The sequence below is a fragment of the Gorilla gorilla genome, chromosome 1 (genome assembly GCF_029281585.2).
Source record: "Gorilla gorilla gorilla isolate KB3781 chromosome 1, NHGRI_mGorGor1-v2.1_pri, whole genome shotgun sequence".
Taxonomy (NCBI): domain Eukaryota; kingdom Metazoa; phylum Chordata; class Mammalia; order Primates; family Hominidae; genus Gorilla; species Gorilla gorilla.
This window is the reverse complement of record NC_073224.2, coordinates 88,720,871-88,733,792: the sequence shown is the minus strand read 5'-3', so window position 1 is coordinate 88,733,792 and position 12,922 is coordinate 88,720,871. Positions and strand designations below refer to the sequence as shown.

The 12,922-nt window shown below is 34.3% G+C and overlaps 1 protein-coding gene across 31 annotated transcripts in view; it reads left to right on the top strand.

Moving 5' to 3' along the window:
* DCAF6 (DDB1 and CUL4 associated factor 6) overlaps positions 1-12,922 on the top strand; it is a 135,000-nt gene that overhangs the window by 91,079 nt on the left and 30,999 nt on the right. For all 31 annotated transcript variants that reach the window (XM_019026242.3, XM_055365308.2, XM_019026237.3 and 28 more), the window contains one exon: positions 8,578-8,695. In XM_019026242.3, the coding sequence (XP_018881787.3) occupies positions 8,578-8,695 (118 nt within the window). The remainder of the gene's footprint in view (positions 1-8,577; positions 8,696-12,922) is intronic.

Sequence of the window (12,922 nt, the reverse complement as noted above, 5' to 3'; positions counted from 1 at the left end):
TCTTCTGTACTGGGAGCATTGAGTTGATTTATAATAACAGCAACAACAACATAAGACACTTAATACCACATTTTCTTTGTACCAAACATTGCTTGGAGCAATTTTTTATATGCTAATTTACTTAATCCTTACCACAACCATATGTGGTTGGTACTATTATTACCCCCATTTTTCAGATGAGGAAACTGAGGCAAAGGGTGGTTAAGAATCATGTCTAAGTCCGGGCGTGGTGGCTCACGCCTGTAATCCCAGCACTTTGGGAGGCTGAGGTGGGCGAATCACGAGGTCAGGAGATCGAGACCATCCTGGCTAACACAGTGAAACCCCGTCTCTATGAAAAACACAAAAAATTAGTCAGCTGTGGTGGCGGGCACCTGTAGTTCCAGCTACTCGGGAGGCTGAGGCAGGAGAATGGCGTGAACCCAGGAAGCGGAGCTTGCAGTGAGCCGAGATTGCACCACTGCGCTCCAGCCTGGGTGACAGAGCAAGACTCCGTCTCAAAAAAAAAAAAAAAAAAGAAACATGTCTAAGGTTGCACACAGCTAGTAAGCGTTAGAAACGTGTCTCAAACCCAAGAGGTCTGGCTCTGACATCCGTGATCATAACCACTTGCTTTGCCTGATCTAACAGTAAAGATGGATGAAAAAATAAATAGAAGTGGGATGAGTGTTACATAAGAAAGGGGAAATAGCAGGGTTCAGTGTGGAACATAGGAGAGTGGGCCTTCATTCCCTCCAGTTGAGGGCCAAATAAGGCATCCCTGAGGAAGAGACATTAAGCTGAGATCTGAAAGGTGAGCCTGAATAAGTTAGGTGAAGGAGCATGAGTAAAGGGAAGCATGAATAGCATATGCAGAGCCTCTGAGAAGCCACATACAGGATGACTAGGAGAACCTCAGTATGCAGGACAAAGTGACTTTTTGGACATTTTTAGGTTTCGCATTTTTAAGAACAGAGGGAAGCTAATGAAGTGTTTAAATTAGGGAGTATGGCTATGGCCTGATACTCTGAATGGAGTATGGAGAATTGATTAGAGACTGAATCACTTACGAAGTTCTCCTGGTAATAGAGATTTTGATCTGGTGATAAAAGTAAGGTAGGAGAGATGTGAAGAGATTCAAGAAATATTTAAGATGTAGAATAAACAGGACTTGGTGGTAGATTGAATGACACAGGGATTGAGGAGGAATCCAGAGTATAAGTTGCAGTAACAACTTCAGAATTTTCTTATGTAGATAGTTTAGTAATAAATAGCAGTCTGCAGAGGCCAGGACTTGTGTCTTAAATCTTTTGTAAAACAAATACACTGTTTTTACTTAGGTTATACATTTATTTATGGTGCTTTGTGGGAGGTACTGATGGAGATTAACAGGTGACTTTTTCAGCCACTGCAAGAGTAGCTCATGTTTTGATTGAGCACAACTAAGTGAACGGTTATTTTCTTAAACAGGTAGCCCTGGAAAAGGGATGAAGCATGGGTGGGGACGTGTAGGGGTAGGTGATCATGAACTCGGTTTTGAATATACTGTGTTTGAGTTATCTGTATGAGATACCCAAGTTGAAAATCGGTTGGGTAGTTGATTGTGTGGATATAGAGCTCAGAAAAGATATCAGAGCTCAAGAAAGAAATTTGGGAGATTTTTGCATACAGATGTTAACTGAAGCCATGAAGTTAGATGGAATTTTAACTAGGATGAAAGTAGAAAGAAGAGGACAGAGTAAGAGAGCTAAAACATCTCAAGAAAAATCAGAAAAATTCTAAAATTAAAAGATTTTGCCAGCAAAGAGCTGGTAAAGTAGATTGAGAAGGAGCAACTAGAGAGGTGGATGGCGACATAGAACAGCGTGGTGTCTTGTGATCAAGAGAAATTTTCAAATACGAGAGTGTTGTCTGCTGGAAGGTCAAGTAAATTGGCTCCAAAAAAATTATCCCCTAAGTTAGTCAATGTGGGAGTGATTGAGCCCATTAGTGGAACACTTTCACTAGAGTGATAGAGACATAGGCCAGATTTTAGAGCAGGAGACGAAAAAATGGAAATGAGAAGAAAAGCAATTCAAAACAATAAGCTAGGAGGACAGTAACTGGAAGGGGAAGTGGTTAAAGGGAGTGTTCTCCTAAACTGTCTACCTCATTTGTTTTCGTTTGGAAGTCACATTTTAACTTGTTAATTTATCTACAAAATGAGAGTGTTATTTATGATAGGCAGACTTGATTTTTTTTTTTTCCAGTAAAGGAGAATATACCTGAGGAAACAGTCATGAAAAGAAATACTGGAAAAGGATTTTGGCAGGACTCATGTGCCACATGGCGTGGGCATATTTACTTATTTTCATTCTATACTGTCCTCCCTCTAGACTGAAAGTGAGATAGGAATAGGAGACGTTTATGAATAGAGGTATATAAAACTACTAGTTCTGAAGTAGGAGAAAAGGAAGCAAAGGTCAAATGGCTACCACATTTCAACCCATAAATTCTAAATACTGGTAGGAATGTGGAACCAAGCACAATTTCAATCTAAATGTATCGAAATCACATATTTAAGTTCAATTCACACTTCTATGTTATGTCATGAAAAAAGTTCTTGGGTTAAAATTATTATAATTGACATAGAGTTGAGTTGTGATTGCCAGAAGAAAATTTGACTGAATGTTAAAAACATTAGAGAGAACGGACTTCCTAATAAATATCTGTACTAAAATTGCACTTTGTTTCGTTTTGGCTTGCATAGTATCACTTCTGTTTTATAAAGCCAGATTTGCACTAGTGTAAGCACTCAATTTTTAGAATGAAATGTGTTGCCTCACAGTTATCTGTAGGGTAGATAGATCTTCTCTGTTAGCAGTCTACTCCTAGAAGCAGCATCTCCACTTTGAATCCAGATGTGCTTCCTTATACAAATAGTTGGAAGGAGAATTGGAGATCCTCTAATCTGGAATCTACAAAAAAGTTGTGGATTCCCTGACCTATGAACATGGAAGATTTTGCATTGGTTTAAAAACTGTGGTTGAGAAATTTGCCTTTTCTATACAAGTCTAGTAAGTTGGAGTGCAGAATGTGGGGAGATAGTTAAACTTTATTATTTTTTCAGAATATTTCACCATATGTTTTATTTCCACCTTGCTTTGGTTTTTAAAAAATATTTGGTATAATGAAGTGGGAATTAGAATATCATTATATAATCATACACACATCGTTATACAATAGAAAACTCATTAGGTAAACAGTATTGTATTTTCATATGTTCCACAGCTTATCTAAACTACTATAGTTAATTAATGTATGATTATAAAGTTATAATAGGGACCCAACAGCAGAGAAAAATGTTGGGCATGGTGGTTCTAAAGAAATTATTGTTGCTATACCCTAGTTAATTATCTTCATTTTGAATATTTGGTTTAGATTTACATATGAGATAGATTCTCCAGGGGTATCCCAGCTTAAAGTCTGAACATCCTTATTAGTATTTGGATATTTAGATCTATACCAACATTTTGAACAGTATTTAAATATATAAAATACTCAGATAGCATTTTTTTTTTTTTACTTTGGTTATCACATGTGTTTTTGTATGTCTTTGAGCATTTTTTAGAACCTCATGATTATAATTTCGTAGTGGAAATGTACAGATTAAATCATTTCACAGCGTGTGCATTACAAAAAATAGTTACTTTGTGATTGTTATGCAAAAGACTTGAAAGATACCTAATTAAATACATAACAGTTCAAGGAAACTGCTTTCAAATTATATTTCAGCTTATTCTGAATTTTTTTTCTGAGCCAATGCACTATCCTGAGAGGTCTCTAGTAGCATTTCTGAAAAGGATCTTTTAAGTTGGTTTCCTGAATCTCAAGTTATGGACCTTTCACTTCTAATCCCCCAAAATGAAGTCCTTTACAGTCTTTTATCTTGATGTTTATGTGGTCATTGCTGTGCTTCTGAAGCATGTTTCAAATAAATGGTAATTTGCCTCCATAGAGACCACTCTAAGCTGCTGATGTCATCAGTTGTTCTTAATAACCATAATTACTGAGCAATATAGAATCGCTATCTAAAAACTTAGCAGTGTTGAACAAGTTAAAAGGGATTTTTTCCCCACTATATTGTGTGTGTGCTGAGCACACTACAAATAAATATTCTCCTGTAATGTTTTTAGTGGAAGAAATAGTTCAGTCTCTTAAGTGCCCTAAAAGAAGATACAACATAGTTTTCCTATACTATGATGCCAAAGTGATAATTTTGGCTACCAGAACTCTTAACCAGTTATTAATGTTGTTGATATGAATTATTTATTTCTGAGGAGTAACAACATCAACAATTGATATTTCTTAATTAAAATAGTTACTTATTTAAGTAATCTTATTTTTGTCTTTGTAGTCAGATTATTTCTAAGATTGTGTATTAAGTAGGAACTTCATATAAAAAGAAACCTCAGCAGGCACAGTGGCCCATACCTGTAATCCCAACACTTTGGAGTACTGAGGAAGCAGGATCACTTGAGGCCAGGAGTTCAAGACCAGCCTGGGCAACATAGTGAGACTCCATCTCTAGAAAAAATAAAAAAAGAAGTTGGGCATGGTGACACACACCTGCAATCCTAGCTACTTGGGAGGCTGAGGCAGGAGATTCACTTGAGCCCAGGAGTTTGAGACCGCAGTGAGCTATGAAGGTGCCACCACGCTACCGTGGGTGATAGAGCAAGACCCTGTCTATGGAAAGGATGGAGTGGGGGAGGAAAAGTCCGTAACTAGAGAAAAAATTAAGCTTATTGTTTTCAGTTCATCATCTGTAAAATGGAGATGACAATACTGATTACAAAGATTTTTTTAAAGGAATGTATATATCTTGGCACACATTTATAATTGATATATATTCATAGTAATGCTCAATAAATTACAGTTATTAATATGATGGCTTTCTACATAAAGCTATTTGTGTGTTTACGTGAAGTTCTAAACCTTAAGGGTTTTAAATAAAAATCCACCTTTTAAGTAACATATCTGTGCATTATGTAAATAAGACTTTGAAAAATACAATTTTTAGAATGTGTTTGCTGATCCAACCGCTGACAGAAGTTGGGAACATTTAAATAGTTACAATTTTTTTTTCAAATAAAGTAAAAATATTTGATTTTTAAAATCATTAAAGTAGGTTTTTCTTAAGACATTTGTAGTTTAGAATATGCATTTTATCACAAAGAGTGAATGCATTCATTAGTAGTCCAGGAATCCTAATTCCTGAGAAAATGTAACCTGATAGGTTGTATATGACCAAACAAACTAGAATTAAAGAAGACAGTGAAATGGAAAAAGGCTAGGAGATGAATTTAAACCTTGGAGTATATACTGTCACTAATACTGCAGTTGGGCCAAGTGTGGGGGCTCACACTTGTACTCCCAGCACTTTGAGAGGCCAAGGCAGACAGATTGCTTGAGCCCAGGAGTTAAAGACCAGCCTGGGCAACATGGCAAAACCCTGTCTCTACAAAAGTTACTACAAATTAGCCAGGTGTGATGGCATGTGCCTATAGTCCCAGCTACTCAGGAGGCTGAGGTGGGAGAATCACCTTAGCCTGGGAAATTGAGGCTGCAGCGAGCCATGATTTCGCCACTGCACTCCAACCTGGACGACGGAGTGAGACTCTGTCTCAAAACAAAAACAAAAACAAAACAACCTGGAGTTGAAGAAACCAGGTTCTTCATTGTGTTGTCTTTCTGCCAGAGACACTGTTTACTTAAGTGTAGGCTACGAGGAAATAACTACACTCAGGGACCTGAAGTTTTTGTGACTAACAGAAGAGTTCATGTTATTTTTATAGTAATAGGCTAGTTTTACACAAGGCTGATGAATTCATTAACAAATGAACAAATTCTATCAACTATAATCAATCATTTTATGATTAAATGAATATTACCAATATTTGACATGTTTTGTAATATGTAGATTATATTCCTGAGAGATTAAATAAGAACTCTGTAGGCCGGGCATGGTGGCTTATGCCTGTAATCCCAGCACTTTGGGAGGCCGAAGTGGGTGAATCACTTGAGGTCAGGAGTTCAAGACCAGCCTGGCTAACATGGTGAAACCCCATCTCTCCTAAAATACAAAAATTAGCCAAGTGTGGTGGTGGGTGCCTATAACCCCAGCTACACTGGAGGCTGAGGCAGGAGAATTGCTGGAACCCGGGAGGCGGAGCTTGCAGTGGGCCGAGATCGCACCATTGCACTCCAGTCTGGGGAACAAAAAGCCTCCATCTCAAAAAAAATAAAAACAAAACAAAACAAAAAAACTTTGTAGTAGATACTGTAGGAAGAAAGTTTTAATTATCATTAACCATCTTAGGAAGCTTCTTGCCTTTGGTGGAGAACCTGTATAAATGTTTTCTGCTCTGTTATGATCTCTTAATAGTTTGTGTAATATATTCCTATAGTCATAGCATGTAGATATCTATTACTGTCTCTTAAATTTTCCTGAAAAGGAAAGTTTTCATATATCATTTAAATTCCACAAGGCTTCTCATAACTTAAGAAGTCTTAACTGTAAGCAAGGTGGATCTGAGAAATTCAGTCTTACACTTCTCTCACATCTGCTTTTGTTTTCTCTACTGTCTTTACCTTAAAAGAAAAATAAACAGCAAAACACTTTATAAAATATTAAGAGAGAAAATGAAAAAACTAGCCCCAACTCAGCCTCTCAGTTTCCTTAATCATCCAATCATCCAATCTTTAGCTGTCTGTTTCATCTATTCCAGAAGCCTAAAGACAGCAGTGATGAAACAAAAATCTCAGTAACATAACTAAAGAATAAGAGGAAACTGTGTGGACAAATGACTAGCAAACAGCAAGTTTTTGAAAGAGGGTCAAGGATAGGGCAGATGTTTCCTTAATACATTTCTGTAAGCTAAAGGTCTATTAATTCAGTTATTTATCAGAATGCCATTTGGTAAAATACCTCCTCTAAAACACTGAATGTAATACTAAATCTTTGACAGTTGGAATGGGTTATTAGTTTATTTCCAGGAGTTGTTTAAATCAAAGACATAATCATAACAAAAATAGTACAGAAACAAAGTGACTTTACCATATGGGATGTCAGGTTTATAATTCACATTATTTTCAAATAGCAATTCTGTAGGACAGGATTTCTCATGAGTTGGAAGTTAAGACAGAGGAATTGATATTAAGTTTTGTTATCAGCTTGACTCTTGTGGAATACTTTTCTACTGCATTTCTGTATTTGAAGTCTTGTTAATTGTCCTCTCACAGAATAAAGGCTAGAAGAGAGGTTCTATGACATTCTCCCTTTTTTTTTTTTTTTTTTTTTTTTTTTTTGAGATGAGGTCTCACCCAGACTCGACTCGAACTCCTGGGCTTAAGGGTTCCTCCCACCACTGATCCCAGCTGAGATTCTCTTAATGTGTGCTGCAACATCTTCAAGAGGAATGAAAAAAGATATAAGTCCTCATTGCAATAGAAAGTAGATCCAATAATTAAAAAAAAATCCTAAGTAAATTTGCTTTTATGAAATTGTGATTGTCTTTGTTATTTTTCAAGAGAGGTTTATTTTTAGTATTAAATCAGTCCTTGAACTGGTATCAAGGAAAAAGATATCTCACAGAAGAGTTTTCTTTCTGCAAGCAACTGGCAGAAATGTGACATGTTTGATTATGTATCCATTTGTATTCCCTATGTATTTTAATGTTTCCCAAACTGTTGTTCATCATAAAATGAAAAATATGTAAAGCTCTGTTTAATTATGTCTTTGCATATCCATGTACTCTTTTTTTTGGCAGGTGGGGAAGGTAGCTTTAAATACTCTATTAATTTGTGTAGGCTTTCTTGATTTTGTCGTTTAAAAAAGATTTCATACATTGAGATAGATGTGTATTATAGACATCATCTATAGGCTCTTAAAATGAAATTGCTGTTTCCACAATTAAACAAATTCCTTGCAAGATTAGTCAGGAAGAGAAACGGAAATATACCAAAATATAACAAAGTATATTTTAGAAAATATCAAAGCACTATAAATACCACCCTCTTCCCCATCAGGTGCAGACTGTGATTCCTCCCTAAATTATAGATCTGTGAGTTTGAAAGAACAGAAGGAATTTGATAACATTTCATTGCAGCAAAGTTTTTGCCAAACCGCTTTTCACAGAGCCCTTGTATCTTACATCTCAGTGTTTCTGAAAGAGCCAAAATTAGTTCTTACTGATGCTCAAGCAACTGAGGAATTATGAGCATTCCATTAAATAAGGGTACCAGTTTGTAACTATGTCATTGCATGTTAATACTTTTTGATTCCCCTGATGACTAAATATGGTTCTCAATGTGTGTGATTTCCATCTGAATCAAAGGGAGTCATGTACACAAAGCTAGAACTTGATGTAGTGCTACTTTGAAATATAAAAGAGTATTTCCACAACACATGCCTTCAAACTTTAAATGAAACCCATAACAGATGTGAAAAAAGAATTATGACAAGGACAACCTAATATAAGTTTTATAAATTTTAGGAAATGTCATCTTTTTACTGGTTTCAGAGACTTTTTCAAATGTTTTAAACACAATTTTCAGATAACAATAATGAAAAGCTGAGCCCCAAACCAGGGACAGGTGAACCAGTTTTAAGTTTGCACTACAGCACAGAAGGAACAACTACAAGCACAATAAAACTGAACTTTACAGATGAATGGTAAGTTAATATTTTTGTAAAGATGTTCTTAGCCATTTTGTAGGATTGTATTAGATTTTAATTTTTAACACTTCATCATCTTTATGTTTTGTTTTGCTATAAGGTATTGGTTTTCAAACTTGAGTGTGCTTCAGAATCACTGGGAGAGCTTGTTAAGATGCATATTACTGGACCCCACTCTCAGAATTAGGTTTGGGGTGGGGGTCTGAGAATTTGCATTTTTAAAAACTTTCCAGATGATGCCGGTGCTGCTCATCCTAGAATATTTCTTCTGATAGAAAATGCAAAAGATAATACTAATAATAATTAATAATTAAAATTAGTGCAAAAATATAAACATTTTGGGACTTTTTGCAGTCGTGGTCCTAGGTAGGTGTATATGTATGATTTTTGTTTTGAGTTTTAGAATATAATTTTAGTGATACTAAATATACTGTATTCTCCCCTGCATTTGTTTGACTTTATAATAAATATTCCCATGTTACTAGTTTTAATAAATATTATTTTACTAGCTGTGTAATAGTCCATCAAGTAGATGTTCTATAGTTTACTTAGCCATTTTCATTTAATTGGGCAGTAAATTTGTTTACCATTTTTTACCAAATAAGGCTTTAATGAATATCTTTGCTTATGAAGCGTTTTCCTGCCTTCAAGATTATTTGAGAGATATTTCTGAAATGAACTATATCTAGATTAAAAGATATTGCCAAATTATTTCCAAAAGAAATCTTTACTTACTATAGTCCTACTAGACACATATAGAAGTATACGATTTACTGTCTCCAGGCTAGTGTTCAATATATTTATTTATTTTTAACTTCTATATTTGATTTAAAAATACTTTTAGTATTTATTTAATTGATTACTAGTAAGGTTGAACTTTTTCTTTATTTAATGGTCATATAGCTTCTCTTTAATAATGTTTCTGATCATATTTATTGCTCATTAATCTAATGAAACTTTACATTTGAGAAAAGCAAGTTATGTAAGCTTTTTATACTCTTTCCCACTGTCTCATGACCATTTGATTGAGAGAGCGTACAAAATTTTTAAATTTAGGAATAGTAATATATTAGTTAATATATTGATATAGTATTTCTTAATATATAATATAGTTGTATATATTTGTTAATATATAATTATACCAATTGTTTAATGACAATATATTAATTATTCATAATTAATATATTAATATATTAAATATTTAATTGTATATTAATATATGATCATGTTATCTGTTACTATAATATATGTAATATAATATAGTTATGTATTGTCTTAATATGTAATGAATTATATGTTGATATGTGATATTACTTTTATTTAAATTCACTGGTTTCCATTTGTGTTTATGTATGTATGTATTTTATATTAAAATATTTGATTAAGTAGGATCTTAAAATACTATTGGGTATCTTCTATGTTCCGGGGACTATTCTAGATATTGGAAATACATCAGTGAAATAAAGTACTTAAACCCCTGCCTTATTGGAACTTACATTCTAGATGGAGGAAGTTTATTATAAACATAATTAATAAGTGTACCATATAGTATGTTAGAAGGACAGTGGAGGAAAATAGAGCAGGTAAAAGTGATTGGGAAACCTAGGCATTATTGAGAAGGTGACATTTGGGCAAAATGTCACTTGAAGAGTGAGAAGGAGTGAGCCACGTATTTATATCTAGGGGAAGAGCATTTGGGGCAGAGAGAAAACCAGTACAAAGACTCTGAAGCAGAAGCATCAGACCTAGTCTGTTCAAGGATCTTAAGAAGACCAGTGTAGCGGGAGTGGAGTGACCAGTGGAGAGAGGAGTAGTAGATAAGGTCAGCCAGGAAATTGAGGAGGATATTTAAAAGGAAAAGGTTATTTCTGGTTATTGTGTTGAGCATATGCCATCAGTAGAAACCAGAAGAACAGTTAAAAAGCTATGGCAGTAAGAAAGGTTAGAGGTGGTGGTGGCTTAGACAAGGATGGGAGCAGTGGAGGTGGTTTAAAAAAAAAAAGTGATTGGATTCTAGATATGTATTTGAAGGTGCGGCCAGTAGGACTTTATAAGTCTTAGTGCCTGACCATTTAAAAATTGTGGTGTTTGTGGCCCTTTTTCTTAATACATAATTTAAGGTGACAGTAGGTCATCGTACTTATCACGTCTTTTCCATTCTCATGATTCTGTACACAAGGAGCTGGCATCTTCTGAAGAATCTTATCTGAACTTTTTGGGCTTTTTTTTTTTTTTTTTTTTTTTCAGAGAAAATCATTAGTCCCATTCTTCTTTTGAATGCTACTTTTCCTTCTCTAAAAACTGACCATGAATTATATTCTCATTCATCAATTTCTTATTTCTTTGTCAGAAAAGCAGTTAGCATTTTTTATTATTATGCAAGTATTCAACATTCATTGTAAAAAAAAAAAAAAACCAAACAGGCAGAACTTAAAAAAAAAAAGTATACAGACTTTTTCATCTATACCAGGATTGTCTCTTGCTTTTATTTTAGTTTCTTTGGCAACAGATGAGCCAATAGAACATGCTAAGAGCTTGGACTGAAATTGACAAGTTTTTGAATCTCTCTAAATCTCAGTTTTCTCCCTTGAAAACGGGCATGTTTAATAGAACCTACTTCATAGGTTTAGTATGAAGATTTAATGAGATCATGCAGAGAAAGTACGTAGCACTTACTAGCACATTGATTGGCACCTGAGAAGGCCCTTATTGATTGTTAGCTACATTTCTCATCTTTTGTAAATTGTCTTTCAGATACTTTGCCCAGTTTTCTATGGTGTTTATCTTTTTCTTATTGCATTATTAGAGCTATTTATTTATTATAGAATTAAATGAGGATTATACCATTTGTCTTTCATTTGTTGCAAATATTTTTCCCAATTTGGTGTTTGTTTTTCAGTTTACTTACAGTGGTTTTGCCTTATGGTTTCTGCCTGTGATAGCATGCATAGGAAAGCCTTGTTATTCCTAGAATTAAGGGAAAAGATTCTTATATTCCTCTCATATTTTCTATAATTTGGTATCAAAAACTGTATATTCCTTCTAGAATTTATTTTCCCATAAAGTATAACGTGAAGCCATAGCTTTGGTTTTACCACATGGCTGTTTTCTTGTCTCATTACCATTTATTGAATAATCTTTTTATTTCTGTGTGACTTAAAATGCCATATTAACATATGTTAAATATATTTACTCGGTTGCTGTGTCTTTTCCACTAATATGTCTCTATTCCTACTCAGTACCATAATATTTTAATTACTATAATGTATACACTAAGCATTTTATTCATGCCTGAATCATAGCTTTCTCAATGGAAAAAATAAATATATATATACCACCTTAGCTTTTTTTTGCCAAAATAGCTATATATTCCTTTCTGGTTTAAAAGAAATACATGTTTGTCGCGCGCACACACACACACACACACACACACACACACACAAATTCAGTATAAAAAATTTACCTGCAGTAATTCTACTGACATGACACTCAACACTGATGCATAGCCTTCCTGACATTTTTCTCTGCATATATACACCCATATGAATATACAGTTTTAGTTAAATAATATTATATATGTACTCTCTTTTTTTTAAAAAGTCAAGTTGACTTCTGCCGTAAGCCTAAAAGAGTTTTTGTCATGGCAAAAAGTCCATGATCGTTTGTATTGTTTATTGAGTTACTGGTATTTGTCTATAATTAATGTTTTTTTAAGTTACTGTAAATCTTACTTTTTTTCTTGTTCACATTTATTTTAAACTTAAAGAATTGTTGCATTTCTATGAACTTAATTTAAATCTCAGTCAGATTGTTATACATGTCCTCTTTCTCATTCAGTCCTCTTGTTACACATATGCCATGATTTGTCACAGAATACTTATTGAAAATTATTTCTTTAAAAATTGGCCTCGTATTCTGCTATAGCTAGAAATGCTAATAGAACTATGGTCATCATCAGGTGAGTATTAAAACTGAAGCAGAAAATATTACCCTGTCCTTCTACACAACTATGATGCTCAGTCACCTGCCATGTTTGAACAGCAGATCAGAACTGGAAGTGATCCACAGGGAGCAGTTCAAAAGACCAAAGAACTGGCCAGGCTTTTGTTCAAATATTAATTTTAAAGTAGCCTGGAATAACAGAGTCTAGAAGGGCATATGATAAAAATCTGTATAACCATTAAGGATTTGGATATGGTGAACCATCTGTAGTGAAGACAAGAA